This window comes from Falco peregrinus, chromosome 2, assembly GCF_023634155.1.
Source record: "Falco peregrinus isolate bFalPer1 chromosome 2, bFalPer1.pri, whole genome shotgun sequence".
Taxonomy (NCBI): Eukaryota; Metazoa; Chordata; class Aves; order Falconiformes; family Falconidae; genus Falco; species Falco peregrinus.
Window position 1 is genome coordinate 24877006 of NC_073722.1, and position 26030 is coordinate 24903035.

At 42.5% G+C, this 26030-nt stretch overlaps 1 protein-coding gene across 3 annotated transcripts in view; it reads right to left on the reverse strand.

Annotated features, from left to right (window-relative positions):
- ADAMTS3 (ADAM metallopeptidase with thrombospondin type 1 motif 3) overlaps positions 1-26030 on the reverse strand; it is a 134889-nt gene that overhangs the window by 79386 nt on the left and 29473 nt on the right. For all 3 annotated transcript variants that reach the window (XM_055796450.1, XM_055796449.1, XM_055796451.1), the window contains exon 4: positions 7446-7602. In XM_055796450.1, the coding sequence (XP_055652425.1) occupies positions 7446-7602 (157 nt within the window). The remainder of the gene's footprint in view (positions 1-7445; positions 7603-26030) is intronic.

Here is a 26030-nt window from a genome sequence, read left to right on the forward strand (position 1 = left end):
GGTATAAATTTGATCCTGACCTCTACAGTTCTTTGCCTGTTTCTATTGTTTCTTGAATGCTTTCAAGGAATAAGGTTAATGATCCCACATCTTGGTGATGTCTGTCAGATTATTGACAAAGGAGAACAGATCCTTTTCATCCTGTCCAGACAGACTGATATCATCACTATACTTACAAACCCTTCCAACTCAGGCTCATTGAGACAGCATTTCTTTCCGCTCCTCAGCGAAAAAGCTGTTTTGGTGATAAAATCTTAAAGATTCATTTAAATGATGTTTTAACATGACAGTCTTATACATTCTTCTAGTTTTAGCTTTGTATGCGTAGCTTGTTTGCTCTCTGTCCCCCAGACCCTTTGCCCTCAATATGTGGTCTTTTGATTTTTGTTTCTTTTTGCCCTTAAGAGTAAGTATTTTTTCTTTAGCAGACCTTATTTGGGAATAACACTCATGACGTGAACACTGATGGTGAGTACCTGTAGTACTCAAGTGAAATGAGAAGCACAGATGTTCAGTGTCTTTAGGATCAAGACTACATTACCAGGGAAGTCAAGCTTACAAAATGTCATCCCAGGGCAATCTAATATGGAAAAGCCATTAGGAGACAGTGGTGCATATTTACACCCATGAAGAACTCTAGAGATCATCCTGCTCTATGATAGGATTCCCAGACTACACCTAACCAGATGCTCATCCCAGATGTTTAAAAACAAACATCCAGTGTCTTAAAAAAAAAAAAAAAGTGGCCTCAAAAGCTGTATGACTACCTCCTCCTTGCTTGGCACAGTGTTCTTACTGAGCATCGACACACAGCAAGCAGAGCATTTTCTGCTCCCCAGATGAGTGACCGTATAAAGTAGACAAATGCTATAGCTATGCTTAGTGGCATCCTGCAAACTGCTGCCCCACAAGGTATGTCTGCATTAGCAGGGGATGCCAAGTCACAGAGCTTTTCACAGTAGAGCAACTACTTAAAATATTTTCAGAAATAGTGTAAAGCCTTGCATAAATTACCTTGATACAGGACCAGACATGGACAACACTAAAGTAGCAGTACTTCAGAAAAGGGTTATTCTCTAAGGAGCTCTCTCATTCCAGTGTAACAATAACCATTTGGTAGGTTAAACATGGCAACCCCTCATAGCTCGAACTAGGAGTTCCCCCCCTTTCATACTACCGGATTAACGGATGGTCAGAGGCTGTTGGCAGTGGAAAGAATACCTCCCTACTCCCTCTGTGCACCCATCACCTTTTCTAAAGCTGAAAAGATTCATTAGGATTACTGGGTTGCTAAGTCCTTGCTGTCCATAAATGCATTTCTGGGTTGTGTTTCTCTTCCAGCACAAGCCAAGCAAAAGCACGCTGCATTAACTGGGAATTTCAAGGAAATCTGAGTGCCACCTATTCTCTATATTCCTATCAAGCCTAACAAGGTCTCCTGTAGCCTGAGCAGCCTGTCCCAACTCATCGTCACTTGCTGTAAGCACATACCTGTTCATTCATTCTTTCCTCCCAGGTTCATGACGGTTGATTCCACCTCACTTCTGAGCACAGATATCAGCTCTCAATCATTTTCTCAAACTCAGACAAAAATTAGGACAGTATATATTATTTTGAAAATCTGGTACAAGTATTGTCATTCCAGGTCACGATTACATTAAACATTATGAGCTGACTAGTTTTCACATGGTTTTCTGCATGATTCCTGTCTGACCCAGTTCTTCACAAGGAAGAATATTCAAGAGTCTTTTCTGTTCCCAGCGAAGAAATCCACTTGACGTTCGTTGATGCTGCGTCACATCCTACTACATTTAAGTGGTTTTCAATAGCTGGGACTTCCCAGGGGAGGCCTTGGCTACCATCCTGCAGGAGAGGAAGAGCTTCCTCTGTCCAGAACTAACCCGAGCTCAGCACTTCAAACCAGCAAACAGGCTTACGCCGTGCAATGGGGACCACACATACCGATTAGACTGACGCTTTTAGAAATTATTTTAACATTAACAAGTCAAGACCTACTACTTCTTGCAGGTCCCTGCATTGTCTCACGTTAGCAGAAGAAAAATCAGGTTCCAAGAAATACAGTAAAACCAAGCATCCTTTGAATTAGCAGATAGATTACCCATGAAACACAAATAATCACTCCTGCTACCAGTCTGTCAAAATATGGAAAACTATCTGTATTTCCCCAATTCCAGAGTGAAGGCATTGGCATTTTTGAGCCTAAAACAACTACCAAATGTTCAGGGCCATTTATATGCAACAGATCATATTCACAACAGAATGACTGAAAAGAGTAAGGTATAAAAAGGCAGTAATTAATGAAGGGTTCCTTCAAAAAGTCTAAATTGGGTGCACACACAAAAAAAACAAATGCCCACTAGTTCAAAGGATATATGTACCCTCTCTTTAAAGGCTCAGCCGCTGGTATATATTTCCAGCTCCTTAACTTGAGGGATGATGAAATAAAAAAAATAAAAAGCAAGAAAGAAAAAAAAAAAAAGCAGCATGTGTTATCTTATCGTTTCACTTTTCTTTCTGAAATACTCCCATTTCTTCCCATCTTCTGCTAAGAGTGCTGAGGGGCTCTTCCCTGTGGTTAATCAAAAAGGTTAAGCTCCCCCTCCCCAAACCAAAACCTTAAAAAAAAAAAAAAAAGGCTGCATAAGCATTTCAGTGTTTCAGCGTGTGAAGATGCAGAAGCTCCCCAGCACTCCTCCTAGCACAGGCATGTAGAGGGAAGGAAAACCAAAGGCTATCCATACATGTTAACGGATTTATCATCCTACAGCATTCCTCAAATAAATGAGGCAGGATTTCCCACCTGATTTCTTGAGTGTTTCATATAACACACTTCTAAGGAAACCAATCTCTACACAAAGCAGATGATGAAAACAACAGGGTGGTGCATGCCATACGCAGTCATTCCCTGAAGAGGCTGTAGATAGACATGGATACCATAAATAGGGATCAGCACAGGGTGCTGCTTCAGGGCTAGGGTTAGGGTGCTGCAGAAGTGGAAAGGTTAAACCCACATGATCCAGTAGCATGAGGCATCCTAGTATCTTCTCCAGAAACCCAGATTTCTGGTTCCCACCTTTCTAAGAAAGCTTGCTGAAACTGTGTCACAAATAACTGCACTACAGAAAAACAGGACAGGGGAGTAGATAGATCATACACGCGTGCTTATTTCTACGAGAACACAGCACCTGAACCAATAAATGCTTTGCTGCATTGCAATTTGTGCTGAAACCTTGCTCTTAAGATGGTAGGTTTTTTGGCTTAGAGCTCCTATGCTCATTCCACCTGAATGAAAAAATCCAACAAATTCCCAAATGTTATAAAATCCTGCAGGAATACCATATGTCCCATGAGACTGAGAGCTTCTTCCGTATAGCTGGAGTTGGACTCTTGCATGACAATAGCATCTTATAAAACCGACTTCTTGTTAAGAGAACACAGCGCAGCATGTCCTACTTCTTTGTGGAGGAGGGCTTTTACACATCTCCCAGTTTTTACAACAACTTCACTGACAACATTAAGTACTTTTTTATCTTAATGTCTAGTTCCTTGAGTCATCTGTCATTTATTACTGAAACCTTGGATTGTTGTCTGCATCAGCTGAACTTCTAAACCGCCAGCAGACTGTACTCCGCATTTCTGCCTCTGCCCTGGGCATGTGGGGTGGGGAGCAGGGGCAGAGAAGATAAAGATTTTCATGCATCTTTATGTTGCAGACTACTTAACCACTGCAAACTGTTTTACAGTGGTTTAATTGCCAGATCTATTTCCTGAACTGAAATGTGTGCAGAAGCTTTAAATTGTCAAAAGCAAGTAAGAGAGATTTCCTGTGAACATGAGTAATGCTTACCATTTATTTAGTTAGAAAAGCCATAACATTAACCCATCGCACAGGCCATACATATTCCTCATAAGGATAATAGTACAATAAAGATCATGATTTACCCAGCTGGGAGGAGTCAGTAACTGGGGCTCAGTCAACATTAACAGAAGGTGCTAAAAGCAAAGAAATCACTTCAGCTGAAAAGTTCCTGAAAAAAACAGGAGGGAAAATTAGCCAGCCTCCATCTAACTTTTTTCCTTGAAAAACAGGAAAGATCAGAAAGTCTTCCAGTTTTCACAATGCACTGGCAAAAAGAGACCTTTAGACACATCTGAAAATTAAGACCAATGGAAGCTCATCTCTAGAAGAAAACTCATCTAACATGTTTTAAGAAACCTCCTCAGGAGAAAGTTCAAGATACCAACAGTAGCTGCAACATCTACAGCACTCTCACAAAAGCGTAGGCATGCCACACTCTCATCTATGCCAGGATCAGCTGACATTCTTACACGTGGGCTGTTGAGAGGTTCTCTGGCCACTTTTAAACTGAAAATGAGCTGTATAGAAAAAAGCAGTTTGTCTAGTACATCGAACCGTTTGGCAAGGCAATAATCAAGAGGATTTTTTTCTATAATGTCCATTGGAAACAAGGTTAAAAATCTTCTGTAAAGACAAACTTTAATAAGATTTGCACGTTTGTTTTAGCTCAACAGGCACAGATATGGACATGCAAGCACCACTCGCCTGATCTTGTAAATGACCTTACAGATTAGCAAAACCAAGATAGCGCCAGAATACATAAACATGGAAGCCAAAAATCCCATACAATATTTTTCTATTTTGTAGTAGCAATTATTTCACGTTAGGTAAGGTTTTATCCAAGAATATAAGCTTTTGGGACAAATGGTCTGGGTGTCTTACAGGAATAGAACTCAGTTAAAATGTGGCTGCAATCTAGGAATCATAAACCACCCCTCTTTTCCTACCACAAGAAGCTGCATGGTCTATAGGACTGGACCATACCTTGTCATCACCAGGCACCTTCAGCTAGGTATGGTTTTGCATATGAGTTATCCAGAAATCTATGGCGATGACTCTAGGAAGTTTAAATTAAAAACATATGCACAAGTTAGTTGTAAGCGCAGTGGTACAAAAGCAGGTGAAGTTTTCCTTGAATATGCATTTAAAATTATGAAAGAACATGGAGGGAGGAGAACTAGCTTGCAGATGATAGACAATACTACTAATAATAAAGCAACAGGCCTGGGTTGGGTTCCTTAATTGTCAGATTTTGTATCACAGAAGTTGAAATATAGAGATGTTTCATATGAACATGTATGTGATACATCAGTAAAACACCTACGAGAGCATACCATGGACACAGACTGCTGGACTGCACCACAGCCAAAGGCTGTGGTTGGTAAGCCAGGATCTGCACAGCCCAGCTCTCAAGAGCACTGTCTGGGCTTCAGAGCACTCCCAGGAACATCACACTACACTCAGCTGTGTCAGGACAAGACTGGCAAGCCTTGTAATCAAGTGGCAGACACAAGCACCTCTCTTCTCTCATGCCCTCCACTTCCATTTAAAATAAAAAGCTGTATCTTTCTCAGCGCTATATGGGATGCAGCAAATTCCCTTCATCTGTCTGTGTTTGATCAAGTTCTGGTTCCCTGCATGATGCTCCTTTCTCATGGAATGCCCTCAAGGCATCCATATCCACCTTTCTGGTTCTCGGTTCCACTTGCCAAGACGACCTGTATTATGTACTGCATAGATCTTTTCCAGACAAATGCTAAAAGAACAGTGCACAGCATCACAGAAACAGGTCCCCTCTGCCAAAAGATGGAAATAAAGTAGTCTACAAGAAACCAGCCTTTTTGGTCTGAACTTCTTGATAGACAAGAAATGAGCTACAGACACATGGCTTTGACACTAACAAAAAGTTACAAAAAGTTACTTTTTGTAAGTTACAAAAAGGTAGCTAGCTCCTGTTCCCAAGTGCTCCCTCTAACCAAATGAGGATGGGAAGATGCTGAAGAGAAGACCCTCAAAGGACTGGCCAAATCCCAAAAAACATTCAATGATTCTGAGGTAGGACTCATCATTCAGGTGTTACTGTCTCATTAATCTTCAAGTATGATGATGTGCTTTTTAGAAATATAATTTGTCTCAGCTGTTGCGTGCTCCTGCCAACCTTCCCCAAGTCATACCTACCTGAGATTTGCAAAGGCTTCCATGGATTCAAACTATGTACATGTCAGCACATGAAAACCTGTAAAGAGATGCTGAATTCACCAAAGCAGACCCAGAAGGTCCATTATCAAGTATGCACTGTGCCCAACCATGGTCTGAGTCTGCCAGCCCAGCTGACAAAGTGGTTCAATTCAGAAACATAGTGCTGAGCCCACTGCCGCTACCGCAAAGGCTTATTTAGCACTGTCCAATCGATCACACAACTGAGATGCACAAGCTAGATTTGAATGACCTTGTTGGTGTACCAAAAGCAAAGTACCTTTGGCAGCACAGGTCTTGGAGAAGAGCCAGTCAATGAGCCTGGGTGGTTCAGACAAGATTCCAAAATCACATCAAATAATTTAAGTCTGTGAGGACTAGCAAAGAAGGACTGCTTGATTCCTCTCTGTTTAATATTAGTCTCTAACTCTACTTCTCTGTATTGTATGCAGTAGTTCTTCTCAAACCCCTTTAAGTTCCAAGAACGTGGGAACAGAAAGAAAGAACAGAAATATGAGAAGCTGAGAGATGCTGAAAAAAGGCAGAGAGCACTGAAGGGGAATGGAGCCACCTCTTTCATCCTCAGCCCACGGCATCAAAAACCTCAACATTCACTACGCAATGTGTTAGCTTGCCAGGATTTGTGTAATATTAAAAGGGGGGGGGGGGGGGGGGGGCAGGTATGTACATGCAAATGGATTCAACTACACAATAATTATTCTCAGATGGACCAACCACATTATCTTGAAGATCAAAGGGAATCCCTGGATAAGTCAAAACACAACTGCCTTCAAACTGTGTTAATTGCAACCAGTAGAAGCAGGTAAACAGTGTCAGTCATTGGCACAATTAAACTATTACTCAGAAAGAAATAGGACCCAATCTTCACATAAAAGTTGTATGGGCAGGTGAGCCTTAGTAACAACTTAAAACATTGAAGTCATATGAGTATTTCTATCAACATCTCATGTTCCACAATATCTTATCAACATCAGATTCCCACCGGGGACTCAGTGGGACGGGGGCCAAGGCCATGCTGAACTCGGGGTACAGCCCTGCTGGTGTCAGCTGAAGTGACAGAGCAGAGCTCAGACTTGCTTCCACTTAAATCAGTACAAACTTTGCTTTTGGTTTAAGGAAGGAAAACCCAAACATTTTTCAGCATTTCTTGATGAGAACACTTCATGGCCAAGTTCAGTTCTCCTAGATGAAAGTGCACATGTGCTGCTCCTGGCAGAGAAACCGCGTGTATGACTTATGGCATATTTCAGCAAAGCATGTAAAGGCTTCCTTTTCAAACAGTCAAACCTGCCTCTTTCAAAAGCTACATGGAACAGATTTCTAAACCATCAACACAGGGCTACTGTACCTTCTGTATGGACATCAGGGAGGATATCGGTGTGATGCTGCGCTACAGCTGATCGCCTGTACACCATGTGGATTCTTCCCTTTTCCTCTTCCATTTGCTTTCCTCTTTCCAAAGGCTCAATGAAGTATTCATCCTTATCAGTTCTTATCATTCCAGCCTGGTGAGGAAGAGAGAAAGCATGCCAATATGTCATTTGAGAGCCTAAAGACCTGGCCTGCTGCTTTAAAAACAAATATCAGGAGGGGCGAAGCATGAAACACTCAGCATATTGATGCACTGTAGGACTCAAATTACCACTGTGTTTGCTTTGCATGGACTTCTTGCAGAGGTGATATCCCTCTGTGCTCTGGGGATATTCATCTGGCATTAAGGGAAGATCTGGTTTACAAATGCGATGCATTACCCCTTCAAAAACACAACTAAGACTAAAGTCATACAGGAATTTACCATTTGCATGTTATACACAGCTGTCCTGTAATCTAAGCATGGCACGCTGAGCACTGTGTACTGCAACGTTCTGCTAATCTTTAACCCATATATATTCTGAACGCCTTGTGGCTCAGGCCCTTCACTGAACTTCATTAAAATCAGCAGAAGCCATATGGTTTCCTACTTAAATGAACACATAGTGTTCTAACCTATAACTATGTAGCTATTGACAATTCTTCAAAAGCCTTTCTCTTTATGTCTTCCACCTACAAAAGCCATGGGACAGGTTTGCAGACAAGGCAGATTTATCCTGGTGATTACCACAATTAAACTCACTGGAGTTAAGTCACACCTGCATTAAGTCCAGTTTAAGGGAAGAGACACTCATGCTCAGGAGGAAAAATTTCTTTGCTGGCACTCAAACATAAATCACAGTAAATAACAGTGAAGGAAATCTGGCGATACACTCAAGGAAACAGTCACTTAAAATCCCCTGCTTGTACCTAAGGGCAGCAAGACTAAACTTCCAGCACAGCCAGTGAAAGCAAGAACATCATGTAAGGGGAAAATGGCTACAAAATATTTGAAAATACTGGAAAACACCAAAGGGATATATATTTTGAGAAGTCTGCAAGTTACTATCAAAGACATTAACATACAAAATATGAACAATTGTATGAAATGTAGCAGAGCAGCTACTAGCAAGCGTTATCCCTATGACCTTCCTTTTACATAGTGATGTTCTCCTCCTTGCAAGTAAGCGGTCTGGGGATGGCTACCAGAGCACATCCCCTGACCCACTGGATCCCACGGACACGGTCCTGTGGCTGAGGCTGTCTCGCCGAGGGCAGGGAGTGCAGACAGTGCAAGCTCACCCGAGCCCTGCCCCGCACAGCCTCTGCAGAGGTGCAGGCACTGACGGTGTTGGCTGGTGTGTTGGCCCCACGGCCAACTGACAGTAAAACTCCAGCAATGTTTTTTTGCTCTGGAGTCGAGGCACAAGCTCTGCTCAGCTAAAAACCAAGGCATGTGAAAACACCTGTTCCCAGCCCACCTGCATCAGTCCCATGGGTAAGATTAGGTCTGGTGTGTGTGTATACATATATAACTCTGTAAGTATAAAATAGGGCAGGACATTAACAGCTGCTGCTTGCTCACTATAGCTGATGCATGCATTTTTTCCAACCAAAGAAACCCCTACAGGAGCACGCAGTTACTGTAATGCTGCAACTGAAGATTTCACAACATGTAAAGTAGGAATTACAGTTCTGGCTTTGACTACAACCATAGATGCATACAAAGTATGAACAACAGGGAAAAAAAAAAAACCAAAAACCAAACAAACAACAAACCAACACAAAACCCAAAGGAGACCATCCTGACAGGTCTGCAAACTGCTCCAGGGCCTCCCTAGCCTCATTGGAGGAGGTACAGGTGCAGTTCCATGCTCCAGCTCTGAATGCCATCAAATTTATTTATGGCAATCCTAAACGGATATTTTTTTTCCCCAAAAAATTGAGATTACCATAGTCTAAGCTTAGATAATTTGTCCAATACCAGTAGACAGAATTGTGAAGGTACATGACAGAGTATAAAAAGAATTTTTTTAATAAAAACATTCAAAATGTCACAAAGAGTACCCCACCACAGGCTTTCCATGCTCTGTGTGTTTTCATACATCTACACTCCAGTTTTCAGTTAATGAATTTCTTGAAGCATTGCTAAACTATATCAACCTAAATAAGACATTCTTCCTTCGTTTTCGTTACGTGAGTAGCAGCAGTAAGTGAGATTTTTGGTTGGAATAACTCAGGTTAGCATCACAAGTCAGTTTTACATGTGGCTAGTACACATAATTAGACTGGGAATTAATAAGTCCCCTTTGTATTCTAATGGCTATTTGCTTGCCATTTTTCTGAGCAAAACTAAGTTTTGTACCTACAGTTGCTATGTTACTGGTGTAGACCTTGTCTTGGCATAAAGGTTTTTTTGTAAATTACTCATTTTCTAGGAAGCTGTTGCCCGTGAGTTGGAAGTAGTTCTATCCAAAATCAGCATTCACTGCAAAAGCGAAGCTTGGCTTTGCTTCCCAGCTTTTCCTTGTCTGTGTTAAAACTACAAAGAGCCACAATTATATTTTTGAGAATGGGTGTGCCTTGCTGTAAAAGGAATATAAGAATAGTCTGCAAGCATCAAGCACAGTTTCCATTTTCACAACTGTATAAAACACTTTGACAGACCTAACACATTCCACCCCCCTTCAGCCACAACTCATTGTCTGCTCCTCAAAAGCCTCCTAACATCACAGATGCCGGTAACGTGGCTGGATTAATACAAGACAGAAACAGTTGCTATTTTAAAAGTCTAATTGCTCATTAAGAGGAATAGTACCCAAAGTTAACATCCCATTTCACCTAATCATGCTCAACTAATCACTTGGATCACAAGAAAAAAAATAATGCAAATTTAAATTTACAAATTACAAATTTACAAAGTATAACCACTGAGATAAAAGGCATTGATTCAGGGAGACCCTTCCCTGCAAACACATCACAGAACAGGCTGGCACCTAAATCCGCAAAGCACTGACCTGTTACTATCCAGCACAATTACTGCAGCACACCCCGGGTTTTCTGTAGAAGATGACCAGTGGTCTCCTGGCCCTGGCACACACCTGGGATCACAGGCAGGACCAGGTCCTGTCTCTCTTCCAGGCTGGATCCCACTTCAGTCGGACTGTATCTCATACCAGCTTTTGTTGTCTTTTTTAATTTTAAAACAGTATGGATGATTATTTATACACACAGAAGGTGTACCTCAACCTTTTGTGCATCGTTACGGTGGTGGCTAAGGCTAACCATCTAAGAGGTTCTGAACTGCGTTGAGGGGATTTGTGCCCATCATCATGAACAAGCATCACACAATTTTTCTGCAAATGGAGCTGAAGGGTTGGATTTCCAACCAGTTGTCACCAACATAGGGTGGGTTCCTAGAGAGCAACATCTCCCGCTGATCCGGTGCAAGAGCAAGGATCTGACCTCCAGTACAAACTTGCAACTTCCCCTGTCACAGCAGAGAAGTTAATTAAAAATACACACTGTCAAATGGTTCACACAGACTGAAGGCTGCAAGCACAGACCATTTACCACACCGGCAACGTGATTTTTGGAAGAACAGTGTTCCCCGCAGTCCCACGAAAAAGGAAGAATTACAGCAGAGACCAGGCAATTGTAGCTTTGTATTCAAAGGGTCAAACCTAAAGGGCTGAAGAAGGAAAAACATGGATTTTAAAAAAGTAAAATAAAAGGTGTATGTTGGTTACAATAACAAGAAAACATGTGGGTTTTGTTCAGCATCATTTCTCACTTTGTTCCTTATCTCTCCCACACCTTTTAGCATTGTTTACACTTTGCTTCATTTGCAGGTATGATTTTGTACCATCTGTGTGGAAGCTGAAGAAGTTTCAGTCTTTTAAACAATTAATTTGCCCACACTTTTGAGATACTCACCTTTATGCTGCTTCACCACTACAGTAAACAGTACAAATATTAACATGCTATGGCTGACACTTAAGAGTTAAAATTACTATAGTGGTGTTATCTTACAGAGCACGTTGTAAATGATGGCAGACAAATTTTTATAAACACTGGGTTTTTTTCCCTGTTATTGGAAAATGAGATTTAGAATAAACAGGGACAGTTTTGCTCCATTTTAACAGCCTACAGGCAAGCATGAATACAGAATCCAGCTTGCTTTCCAGTCTGACTTATTCTTCCCCCCCCCCCCCCCCCCCCCCCAAATTTCATCAATAGAAGAGCTTGAAATTTTCCAAATGGATAGAGAAAGAGATGCATAAACAGGTACTGCATATTCAAGTGAATCATCACTGTAAACTCTACTGCTAACCCAGCATTTTCTTCCCTACCGGCTAGAGAGAAAAGCAGGTGTTTAGAGGACATATTTTTAAAGGCTCACTTGGAGAAAAGACTGCGGTGGATTTTCAAGAAAGAAGTATGTAGTGGAATTTTTTTTTTTCCCTCAAAAGCACATTTATGGAGCAATACAGGAAAGCATAGTCTGAAATCTTGGAATGATATTTAATTTTACTACTACTTCTTACAAATTAACAACGTTCAAAGTTTTCACCAAGTGAAAGACGCAGTTTGAAATCTGTGTTTCCCTGAAGTTTATCTAGAACTGTCCTCATTCTTAAAATGGGAATACAGCAAACCTGCTGAAAGCAAAAAGAAGCCTTTTGTGGCACAGTGGCTGGAAATAAACCCGCCTGTTCTCAGCACCATTTCAACCTTGACTGAGACTTGGGGGAAGTGGATTAACTTTTTAGCTTTCCTACAGACTCACTTCTCCCATTTTTAGATGGGCAGCAAACTCCCCTCCTTGAGGGCTATCGCAGGGGACACCCGCTGATGGTTCGATTAGCACCTTATGTGCACCCACCTTGCTGCCTAACTCCGATAGTTGCCTTTAAACAACTTGTGAGCATCGTCGTGCTTCATGCCTGCAGCTCTTTCTGTCCTCCTCAATCCAGAAGTAATGGTGCATAGCAAACTGAGGGGAAACCCTGCTGCTGAATTAAACCAATGCAGGAGCAAGTCCTACCCAAGTTCATAATAAAAGGTAACTGGGAGCAAGGCCAATAGTCTGGCATAGGCAGCCCACCTAGAAGCACTTCCCAGATGACAGACAACGATGCATTCTTTACTGGACAATCCACTGATAAAAAAAAACACCACAGGAAAATGCATATGTATTTTTTCTTTTCAAATGCAAAAAGACACAGACAACAATAGGGGAATTACAAATAATATCAAGCCTTGAGAAAATAACCTACAAGGGCAGGTTAAAGTAAGGAATCGTTTACGGAGCCAAAATCAACAGCATTTAAAGGGGGAACGTGATTCTGTATAAATATGCATGGAGTATTAGCTGCAAGAGAGGAAAGAACCATTCATTCAGAGAGCACAACAGAGAACTGTAGAGTGACCATTAAGAATGGATACATTTAACGTCAGTAAACACTATGGGTGGGATTTTCAAAAGTATTTTAGGAAGTTAAATGCCCTTTTTCTAGTGGCTTGCAATAAGGGCAAGTCATTTAATTCCCAGGTGTGTTTTGAAAAGGCCACCCTCACGTGTCAGAAAGTGAAAGAGTGTGTTTAGTAAGGCAGCAGAGTCACACTACTGGCCATTATCAAGTCAAGTGCTGCTAATACTTGCCACTGCATGTTAGTGGAGAGTAGGAAATGCTTTGGGCTGTTAAGTCTACAGTGCATTTATTTTACAAATTAAACCTACGACAGAATATCCCCATCCTACCTATCATCTCACGTTCAATGCAACCAGGTCAGTAAATGTTCTCACTTTTTGATGCCAGTCTCCACTGCCCAGCTTTATTCCAAGTTCTGGTTTTTTTTCCTTCTTACTGTCCTCTCATGGTGCCCCCAAACACAAAAGCTTCTTTTTTTCATGCAACTCCCTCTACAGCACACTCACTTGCCTAACTGCCTATGAAGAAAGCTTGACAAAGGGTAAGATTTCTGAAGTGCTGAGACCTCTGTCTACTGTATTCATCAATAATGTCTTACGCTTCCCACCTCCTGTCCTGTCTGCATCTGCTCCCTTCTGTCTCACTGAAATCTGTAAGCTCTTGACAGCAAAAGCTGTGTTCATGACCTGTGTCTGCACAGCATCTAGAGTGGCAGGACCCCTGATCCATCAGTACACACCAGTATAAACCAAGTAGGCTACAGGCACACTGTCAATTGAAACCCAGTATTACATGTATCTGTATACAAATGCTGGGAAACAACCCTGAACAACTAAGCAGATGTGACCAAAATGATTCAAGGAGTCCCCATTTCAAGTAGATCCAAGTATGTGTGCTGTAGTACCAGCAACCATCAGATCCTCCACCACCACCAGGCCATACCACCTTGATGATCAAGGAACTGAAGTTTCTGAGATGCTGGGAATGTGAACAAAGCAAGGTCTGTACGAGGAGCCAGGCTGCAGGATAATCGGGCACCAATTCACAGATTTTGTCACACAGCAGTGGCCAATGCAGGCTCCAAGGGGAAGAGCAGAGAAAGCAAGACATGGCACGATGACCCTTCCCCAGGCTCCAGCCTAAGAGCTTTATCACAGAATCACAGAGTCTTTTAGGTTGGAAAAGACCTTTAGGATCATTGAGTCCAACCGTTAACCCAGCACTGCCAAGCCCACGACTAAACCATGTCCCCAAGTGCCGCATCTACATGTCTTTTAAACACCTCCAGGGATGGTGACTCCACCACCTCCCCAGGCAGCCTCTTCTGATGTTTGACCACCCTTTCAGTGAAGAAGTCTTTCCTCATACCCAGTCTAAACCTCCTCTGGCACAACGTGAGGCTGTTTCCTCTCATCCTATTGCTTGTTACCTGGGAGAAGAGACAGACCCCCACCTTGCTACAGCCTCCTTTCAGGCAGTTGTAGGGAGCGAGAAGGTCCCTGAGCCCCCTCCTCTCCAGGCTGAACCCCCCCCAGTTCCCTCAGCCGCCTCTCATAGGACTTGTGGCCTAGCCCCTTCCCCACCCCTGGACACGTTCCAGCCCCTCAGTGTCCCCCTGGCAGCGAGGGGCCCAGCACTGACCCCAGGATTCCAGGGGCGGCCTCAGCAGGCAACCAGGACCAGCACTGCAGAAGTTGAGCCAGCTCCCTGGCAGCAACAGGCCAGCACAGCCACAGCTACGCAGCCCTGGCTTCCCCTCAGCTCACGCGCCATTTCCCCAGGGAGGCCACACTTAACCTCACCAGCAAGGAGCGCTTACGGGAGCACAGTGACTGAAACCGTGCCACGTATCCAGAAGTTCATCAGAAACCACCAGTATAATAATTACCAAGAGAAGAGGGCGAACGGTGGTTTCAGTGACCAAGTGCCACGTCAGCTCCTCCTGGGATAGAGTGAACTCTCCCTTTTTCTTGATAAATCTCCAGCTAGCACTGCTCCATCACCGGCTGCTGGCTGCATTCCCATCAAGCGATGCTCAGAGACAGCTGCTCCTGAAGGGCACAAACCATCACGCTGAGGTCTCAATCAGAAGGGGCCAAAATTGTCAGCGGTGGGGTAACAGAGGGCATCTTAAAGGGTATGGGTGGAAGAAGTCTTCCATTTTTCAGGTTGGCCTGTAAAGATTCAGGATGCATTTGCCCAACACTATTTGTAAATGAGAAACTCGTTGAAATGGCAGCCAGTCACGCAGAAACCCCTCTGTGCCCCACCAGTGAGGTGACAACTGGCACCTTGATCACCTTGAGCTCTACATACTTCCATCCATCAGGGTTTATGAGCTGCTTGTTTTTATATCACTAAAGCTGTATACATTTAAGTAGAATGATATTAAATTATAGCTAAATACTGACAGGGTCAACTATACCTCACTGACTTAAAGGTGGTGAGTGCACAAGATAATTATTATTTTCAGTGCAAAATGCTTTCATCTCAGTGTTTGTGTGTCCTTGCTATTTTTTTAATCTATGTATGCACATACCTTTATAATATTATATTTCAGCTGGTATCTGTATCTTGAAAACCCTGCATTTTTTTAAGACATAATGGATCTACCACAGAGAATGTAATTATATAAATTATGTTTTTCAGCTGTCCTTAATGCCCTTGTACTGCAAAGAAACAGTTTTTAAAACACTGACATTGTACTCTGCAGAAGAGAGCTATTAATTAGTAGCTATTTCTCCTAAGCCAGCTTTGAACAGTGTGAGAACTGAACACGTGAGGCTGCTTTAATCAAATCAGAAATACAATATTGAAATATTTGCAAATTGTGGCATAGCTGCTCCCAGACCAATGTGGCAGGCACGGGAGTAAAGTGTAAAGACTAAGAGTACTTCTGTTGCTAAGCTGGTTTTGTAGGCTGCTTGCATCAGGTTTCTCTTTCTCTCTCGTGTTTTTGTTTGTTTTGTTTTTACATTTTTAATACCTACCTTTTTCACTTAGATGAGAAAGAAATGAGATCACATTCTATAATGTCCCTTGCAATGAAAAACTGTTCCTGGCATCACACCTGCTCTCTGTGCTCCATTCAAGCTTTTCTAACCAACTCTGTCACCAGGCTTGTTCCAGACTTCAAAACTGAATTTTTGGTTTATTTTCCTATTCTGCCATTTCTTGCCTCCCAGCTAGAAACTAGGAGCAATATGTAAACACCCTTCTGGCAGTTAATTGGGATTACCTATTTAATCCAGGTCTTTTACAGAGGACAAAGAGCAGTGAATCGGACACACCAGGCCCAGCTGGCTGGAGCCAGCCCTGGAGAACAGCCTGCAAACGCCCACCCCATGGCACACTCAGTGCTTACATCGCTCTTCCGAGGATGGACATCAATGCTGCTTGCTTCTGACAGCACCGAGTACACAGGTATGTTACACTGCTGTGCCAGTGAGCTCCACATTCTTCTATAAGAGCCCATGCTCTGAGATTAAATGCCTTTTCACCTGCTTTCCACTGCTTTTATGAGGATGCAGTGCCTTTGCACTGCACCGAATGCAATGAACAAGGTGTTCAGCTCCTTCACAGCACCCTCAAGTGAAACGTTTATCTATTTGATGTAGATTTCTTGAAGCTAACCATTATACAGGCTTTTAGCACAACGGTAACCACACCAGCTGAATACATGTGACAGACATGCTTTATCTATACCTGAGGCATAAAACTTGATGATCAAAAAATGTCAGTCATCTAACCTATAATTGCGTACACTGCACTGCGAGGGATACATGGGCAACAGAGCCTCAGTGCATCCCACCTACATGAGAATCTCCATTTGTATTACAGGCACCTTTTATCTGGCTTAGGATATGTACAACTTTCTGTAAAACAGAAAGTAATCTGGAAATACCGCTTACTGTGTCTTTACCGTGAAGATTTGAAATAGGAGAGATTAAAAGATTAAAAAATAAAATTTAACATCACGTTCAAGGCTCTACATTCACGTCTAAATGGAGCAGGTTGTCAACAATGTAAGAAGCAAATTAATAAGGAGGCTGCAGTTTGCCCAGCAGTAGAAGCTTGTCTGTATGAAGCTGGGCTGCATGAATAGTCCTTGGTAAGAAATGAGCAAGCTATGTAAAGAAGTAAATCAGCAATAAGCACAGGGATCTGAGGATGCAAAAATCACTTTCCCTCTAGCAGAAAATTCCAACTTGGGACCCTCCAGTAGCATGCAGTTGCAAATGTGGTGTAATAAACCGGATTATGTAGTTGGAGTTTACCTAGAAGGTAAGTAGAAATGAGAAGACAACAGCTCTTTATCAGAGCACGTGGAAGCAGGCACATGTAAAAGAGCCAGACAGTTATTTTCCAGTCCAAGGACAGCTAGAATACAGTGGGAAAAGGGAAAACTGCCTGCACAAGACAGTCAACGCTGTTTTAGGGGAATGACTGCGCCCAGGAGGATCAGTCTGCTTGCTTAGAAGACTAAGATTGAGATCCAATGACTGCAACCAACATGGGCAAACAATGACAAGTTTTGTCTGCCAGGTATACAGTAAGGCTTCCAGAGCCCACATCTCTTCAGATCAGTTGTCACCTGAATGCAAGCAAAGGGACTGTAACTACCCAAGGTCAGCAGAAAAGGGCCCAAATACACCTAGGTCTGTGAAATTGCATACTTTGCTGTTCTATATAAAGAATCGCAAGCTTGTGTTCAAAGAGGAGACAAGCCCACTTAGAAAGAGGGTCCTCTACCACCTTGCCATCTGTCCTTAAAAACAGAGATGGAAACTCTTCCTTCATGTGACAAAGACAGGGCCTCTTTGGCTACATATCAGTCAATAGCACATATACCTCTTGCCATGTATTCCTCCCGTCTCACCCGGTGGAACTGTCATCTGCTCCAAAACCAAGACATCTCTCCAAGTGGAACACCGTAGTCAACAGAGTCCTTCGACACACTTTTTCTGAACTCAAGGAAGAGAAGTAGGATACTGGCAGCAGTAACTCAGAGAAAGAATCAAGACAAACAGCAACGTATTCTCCAAGCTTGCACAAATGCAAAGGAATTACTCCCTTCCTGCTGGAGATTTCTCCAATTTTTATTTTTTTTCCCTCTTTCATTCTTCAAAGCATGTGGTGGAAGCATGTCGCAACACTCTCCAAACTACCAGCTGAAACAAGGTCTTTTACCATCACATACCAACATACTCTTCACGCCAGTCCCTCTGCTGCCTTCTCCTAGTCTCTCCTCATCCAAGGTGGGTGGGTGGGTGGGCAGGCAGGCTCACGCTTTCTCTTTTCTCGCTGCTTCTTCCTCGTCTCTATTCCTTGGCTGCTCAACCACTCAACAGAATCAGCCACAGCTGCACCTTATCTACATCAGCCAGCCCACAGCTGTATATTATCAATATAATTAACCCAGCTTCATTCCTCTACAGAAGCAGAAGAGGTCTTTATTTGACAGACAGAAGCTGAGCATCATTCTCTCTCATGAAGACCAATGAAGAGGGATACTATGTATGCCAAGCCTACTTTCACCTTCCACCCATGTTTTCCAAGAGCACCCAAGATGGACTTTCATTGCCCCAGTTTCCCACACAGTAACTAAAGGAATCGATTTCCACACATGCATTAAAAAGGAAACACAGAAATATGTATAGCATCCATAAGTGTTAGAATTGGGATAGATGAATATATTCTATACATATTCTATATGTCCCATCCCTGGAAGTGCTCAAGCCCAGGCTGGACAGGGCTGGGAGCAGCCTGGGCTGGTGGAAGGTGTCCCTGCCCTTGGCAGGGGTGGGAACTGGAGGGTCTTTAAGGTCCCTTCCAGCCCGAACCATTCTGTGATTCTCAGATTCTCACTTTGGGCCACCAATGGCTTGCTTGGCTCATAACAAAATCTCTTAAAAGATTCTCCACACACATAAGTTAAAATAATAAAGTTGCTTGTGCTGACCAGTGTAGTTTCAGCTAGCATCATCATTTATTTCACCCACCACCAATGCCGACTGAGCCAGAACTGCAGCAGGAGGACTCATCAGTCAGACCAACACAAAGCTGAGACCTCCCAAAATATTTCTTCTGACCATTCTATTGATGAAATTGGAAAATGTTTCCAGGGCTCTCCCCCCACCCTTCTTATTTCTCCCTCTTTCCCTGTTGGACAATCACAGGTGGCTGACAGCTCTATCCTGCCGTAACTAAATAGAAGCCCTATTGAAAAGCATCAAGAGCTCTGTGTTCCCTCAATTTAATATCCCAGCACCAGCCAAGCAGACACTGCATCCTGCCAAGACAAACACATGGGACTTGGCAAAAGGGGAGGGGGGCAGTTTCTGGAGACAGCCCTCCAGTCTAAACTTTTTAAGGAGTCAATATAAACATGCTTTTATAAAAAAGGTGCTGCCTCGTCTAAAAACACAGATCCAGCGCAAAAACACTACTACCTTTCACCCTCTCTGTTAGTTTAAGGTGTGTTCAGTTCAATGACTGTGCAAAACCTGCGTCACAGCTACCTGCTGCTTGCCTTTTTAATCCAAAGACGAAAACTTTTCGGAGTCGCACTGAACACTGGTTGATTTATTGGAAGAAAAATAAAAGCAAAGAAAGATGCTTTTCCTACAGCACATTTCCCTTTGCCTCTCTCCAAAACAGAGCTATGGTGGGTGGAAATTGATTATAAGTTTCCTACATGTATAGCTCCAGGGTTATACCTTCAACTCACTGGGCGGATATTATTTCTCATGCTACATGGGATCCATATTTTGTCAAGAATCAACCAATTCTCTGGATTTCTTCTTCAAAAATATTCTAGAAACTTCTGAAGTTGTAGAGTTTGCCCCACGATGCCCCTCTTCAATTCGTGACTATCAACCAGAGTGTTATACTCCAGAATGTTCAAGTGCCAAGCACGCATCTTTATTTAGGTAGAGGCACACAATAAAATGCATTATCTCATGCTAACTCAGTGTTACAGGTGCAGGCTGCCACCTCACAGTATGTGGACAGTGTCTTTTTTCAGCCTCTGCTGCAAACAAGCACCTGATCTTGAGGACTGGGCAGGCAAGTTGACTCTGAGCCTGAGCAAGGCAGCAGCCTGTGTGTACCCCATGCTCTGTGGACGGGGATCAGAGACAGAATCACAGATTCACAGAATGGTTTGGGTTGGAAAGAACCTTTAAGGTCCTCCAGTTCCCAGCCCTGCCACAGGCAGGGACACCTCCCACCAGCCCAGGCTGCTCCCAGCCCCGTCCAGCCTGGCCTTGAGCACTGCCAGGGATGGGGCACCCACAGCTGCTCTGGGCAGCCTCTGCCAGCACCTCGCTGCCCTCACGGTGAAGAATTTCTTCCCAATATCTAATCTAAATCTAAATCTAATCTAATATCTAATCTAATCTAAATCTCTTCCACCTTAAAACAATTTTTGAGAGACTTAAGGAGATAAAATGAACAAAAAGTCACAGCTGTTCTATGCACATACATAACCTGGAGGGATAATTCACCTGGCTGGTGAATTTACTCGCTCCCTTGACCTTTTTTTTTTTTTTTTTTACCAAGCATAAATGATCAGTCCTTCAAGAGAGCATGGATTGGGCTGGTATTTTGACAAATTATTCTGGTAGATCCAGCGCTGATGGCTGACTGTAGCCTTTTTGCAAGGGGCCTTTCTGTCTGCCCCATCATGCCACAGACACACACCATCAAATGCTGTGGAAAAGCCAACCAGGTACTGACAACAGTGAAGACAAAGACCAGTCTGCATCATATGTTGCAGTACCAGCAGCCCATTGCTGACACCCCTTTTTGCTGGGGTGACTCAGAGGGGTGATCTACCCAAGCACATGCACTGTGTAAAGCATACACATCAGCTGTTGCATTTGTTAAATAAATACAACGGGGCAAGCCATCACCTTGCTGGAATAGCTGCGTATCACTGACCTACGCAGCCAGCTCCTGACACACATAGAAAAAAGGAGTAAAATTTTGGCAAAGAATGTATCACATGAATGAAAAAACAGTAATATAAAAGGAGTATCAGAGAGTCCAGTCTACCGCTAAACAGAACTGGCAGATACAAGCACATTTGCATAGCCCTATGGCTTCATTTATTAAGCTAGAATGGAGAGACATGTATTGCTCTCATACTAAAGCATGTCCATCATCTACTGAGGTTAAAATCTGTGACAGAACGCCTACAGACACCTTTATGACAGCACACATACATTTTCCTGCTAGGTAAGAGATCTGGTAGATAAAAGCGTCTCCCTGTCTAGCTTCCCAAAGCACCACTTTGTAGTCGGTATCCACAACCACTAGTGCTCTGTACCAAACAAGAAGGATGAGCTCAGCCATCTGTGTAATACCCTCACAGCACACGTCAGAAATCACAATCAGCAAGACTTCTGTGGATAGATGGAGTCAAGTAACTTCATACATACAGGCGAGTCCCATTACTTGTACACTGAACACATCTGGCAAACCAGGGAAGAATTCCCCTACTGCTCCAAGTATCTGTAACATGTACCTACTACCTACTTTTTTCCCCTCTTTTTCCATTTATTCTGCTTTATGTGGTTATTGCTTGTCTAACTTGCATTGGTCAATGTATATAACGATTAATCAAAATAAAGTGAAAAGTAAAAGCAATAGAGTATCGCACATTTTCTTCCATTTATGACACTTCCAAGTAATTTTGGCTTATTGATCTGTATTATTTTATCACATTGTTATGTACAACATACAGTACTGATCTGATAAAAGTGGCTACAGATAATTTAAAAATTGTTGAGTACAGAGAAGATCTGATATTGATACAGAAAGCTTACCAAAGCGACTATAAACGGCATTCATTTCAAATTACCGGCAATTATACTAAATTACAAATTTTCTCTTAACCTCACTAAAAATGCAAAGAGAGTCCACTCGAAGAGGGAGGTACAGGCCATCACTCTGCCCACAGCATGTGTTGCTGCAAGCTGCTATCAGAAGTGCAGCTAAATAAAAAAGAACCAATTGCTCTGTCTGCAGGACAGACTGTGGAGATGGGACTCTGTCAGGACCATGGCTCCTCGCTGCTGCAGAGCCTGGGCAATTTGTGTGCTCCCCAAGAACAGGGAGCCAGCATCAACAGGCTTCCATGCTTTGAGTAGGCTTAAAAAGAATATTAAAAGAAAATTAAATGGACAAGCAAAGACCTGGGAGTACGCAGATGAAGAGGTGGAGAGAGCTGAAAGCCTGCAGCATGGATGCACAGCCTCACTCTCCGATGCTGATCAAACAGGCCCTTCTGTCACGCATTCACCAGCATGATAACACACCAGGATTCTGACGATGCCCATCTAAATACCTTGCCACCACATGAAGTTATGAGCAGACCAAGGTACACTCTTAAATCCAGCAGGCAGCACCACCCACCAAAGAGGGTTTCCAAGCCCTGTGACGGCAGGGGCTGTCCCCAGGGAGCTGGGGTGGGTGGCATGTCCCTTGGAGATTGCTATCCATGCCTCTGCCAGAACCTGCTTCTCAGTCATGTCAGGGGATCCAGCCCCTGCCGAGTTCCGTCTCGCAGGGCTGGCAGGGAAGGGGAAAAGCCATCCAAAAGGACATACTTCTCTCACTGCACATCTTCTGCATGTTAAAGTATTTATGGCCTCAACATACTTGGCATATAAAAAAATACTACACATTAGAAGAATGCTGGAAAAAGTAATATGGCAAAGCTCCGCACATTTCGACAAACAGATGTTATTGATACAGTTGCTGGGTGCCTACAGAGGGAGAAGGGAGGTTTGCAGAAGAATCTCATCCTCCCACATGGATGTGCCTCCAGCCCCATGGACCCTCCCAAGGTTCCAGGGCTCTGGGCTGGCGCCACAGCTTGGAAGCAAAGCATCCACAGTTACTGTCTCCTTCAGCACCGGCACCCTTGGAGTTATTTCTAGTGTAGCAAGTAGGAATTCAATGGCTCATTTTTCCTCTCTAGAAGATCAATGTGATATAAAATCCCTCTTATATCAATGTTTTATCTGTTGCAGAACTTCTGGCAACACATTTCCGAATTAGAGCAAGAGCTCCTGAATCATTTCAGTCTCAGTTCTTGAAGGATATTAAACACAGACAGCATAGCGCAGTGTGAGGATTTTTCTTATTAAGTGCTAAGAGTGAGATAGCATTTATTTAAAAAGATTAAAACCAAATTTAAATCAAATTAAATATTCAAAGAGTACATATTGCTCAGGTTTCACAGCCGGCTGAATTATTCACACAGCAGAAGTTTGTGACTAATCATTTAATATCAGATTTTTGCAACAACAAAAAAAATCTTCCGCAGCTACAAAGAAAAATACTTCTTGTTCAACTGAATACCAGGATGAAGATTCAGAAACAGGATGAAAACATAGGAATTTTTAATATCCTCTTCCAACCTACAGACACAATTTAGGAATAAGAAGGTAAGATACATTCATACTAAAATATTGAATGTCAAGCTGACCAGAAACAATACACTCACTTCCTTAACTAAGGAGAGTTCTTCCTGTGGCTAATACACTATTTTTAATACAAACATGTTCTTAATTTTAAACACATCTATCACACTCAGTGTAATCCAAGTAATAAAAAAATTTGCTATGTGATTACTCATCTAATTTGACACTATGCTGTGAAAAGTAATCTGGTCAAAAGCCAGGCACAACTGGCCATTCTGCAATGTAGTAGAAAAGTAAGAACCAAAAATAAAAGGGACAGTGATCACTCCTTGGCCAGTAGTGAGAATCTCTTTGTGAAACGATTGGTCCACAATAAACACAATTCCGGGGTGGATAATATAAATGGAGTGATGTTCCTGCAGAAACCTGCAATTGCATTTAAAACATACGGTACTTAAAATTAAAACTACGCCTCATTAATCTCTGTATCCCATGAGAGAGCAGAATCCCTCCTCATCATTTCTGCTTGCTTCTCCAAGGAATTGAAGCTCTCTCAAGACACTAATTGACACAAAGCTTTAAGAAGCAAAAGACACTTAGAAGAGCCTCCAAACTAACCAATATTCTGCTGAATTTGCAGAAAAGAAAAGAAAATGGCAAATATTACTGGGTCATTGCACAGGACTGAAATTAAGCTATTTAACCTCCTCTATAAACATACATAAGAAAATTCCTTTATGCTGAAATTTCTCATGCTTGCTTTTAAACCAAATGTCGGGCTACTTTTTTCTCCTTTCAGAAAGTCTAAGAAAAAAAAAAACAACCAACAATGGAACTCCTTAAGAGTTATATGAAAGCAAAAAGAAAAAAACAAACTTTGATTTTATGTGGAAAAACGCATCTCTCTTTTGTTCTTGGAAAACCCACACAGATTCATTTTAACGGCAAACTGCCGTGCAAAACTGGCATGCAAAATGCTTTGTCCTTAGAAAAGGAATTGTGGTTTTAGAATATCAGTTATTAAAAACTGAAAAGTATGCATGGAACATGCTCAGTACCTCCCTGAGCCCAGCATACCTCTGCAGAAAAATTTACAGAGTACAAGTTTTGTCTTTGTGGCAATTACAGCAGCTCCATGCTAGTAACTATTTTATGGAGAAATCGTTCAGGCAATGGCAAAATTCACTTCTGTGAAAGGAGCCTGAAGTGGGTGCATGGTAAGGGGTGCTTGGGCCCTTTGCCACAGGTAAATTTTATATGCACAGTGTTGCCAGTTCTTGCAGTAAACTGGGTGTTTTCACAACTCCTGGAGTCATGGGATTACAGGAGAGTCATATCTTCCTCTAAAAAGTGGAAAGGAAAACAAAGAGCAAGGACATTTGATAGCCTTCAAAGAAGGAAAAAATAAGCAAATCAAGTGCTGAATACTCCAAAACTACAAAGCAAATGAAATAATTCCAAAATATGAAAATCTCATGATCTGGAGGATGGAAAAGCGGACACTTGAGGTCAGCAGCACCATGTCTAAGGTGGTACACAAAAGCAATATGTATTTATCTGCTGCCCGTACATATCAGTCATGAACGCTGGCACAGAATTATCACAAATTACAATCATTCCAGCTATCAAATAACACCAATTCCTGCATTAGGCAACAACTGACCAGGTCGCAGGCTGCCATTTCCCCCGTCACACAGTGCACTTCACACTGCAGAGCATTCAGCGCTGTGGAAGACAAAGACACCCAAAGAGCTCCAAGGCTGACATCAACTCTACCCATTTCATAGGGCAATGGGCACCTCAAGTCCTCATGTACAGCCAGTGCAAATCAGGAAGGTGGGGACCTCCCACTCGGCATCCATCCGAAATGCCAGCAGAAAGGTACTTCAAGTGACCTTTTAGACTCCTCCTGAATCCTCTCTGCTGTATTTATAAAGTAGGAATTAATTATTTTTTGCATCATCTTCACGAGGTTTAGAGGCAAGCAGGCTTACATGGACACTTGACTCTGGGCTACTCCCTCCACAGTTGGCTGCAGCTGGTCTCCCCATGGAGCTTCTTCTATAGGTCACTTCCACAAACTGTAGACAAGACTAATTATACAGCTTGATATTCTAGAGCTGTATGAGCTCCTGAGAACCAGTAAAGCTAGGCTGGATGTGGCTTGGAGCAACCTGGTCTAGTGGAAGGTGTCCCTGCCCATGGCAGGGGGTTTGGAACTTCAAGGTCCCTTCCAAACCAAACCATTCTATGATTCTATGAATAAGACACTTGACAGCTTGGATCAACCTTAATAAAGTCCATTTCCACAAGTATCAACTTACAGGGTTTGCTAATTTATGTTGTGAAGAGCACATAAATTAGCTTTGCAAAAAGCACTTGGTTTTTACCACAGTTGGAAGGGCTGCACTCACTAGTCCTCTGCTAAACAGGACTTAATGCTACGGGCAAGCTACCGATGTGGATAACAAAGATGTCCCTATTTAAAAAAAAACTCCTGAGATAATAAAACTAAGGGTGAAAAACAGTCGTCCTCTCAGATACAACTTTGAGAAGAAACATGAAAAGGATGTATTTTACTTTGGAAATACTCTGTTGATCAAAAGCTGGGAAGTATGATTTCAAAGTATTGAAATGCCAATGCTAGTAACATTTACATCAGACTCATTACTTCAAATTCATCCCACATCTTTCTGCAAAAAAACCCCACCATTG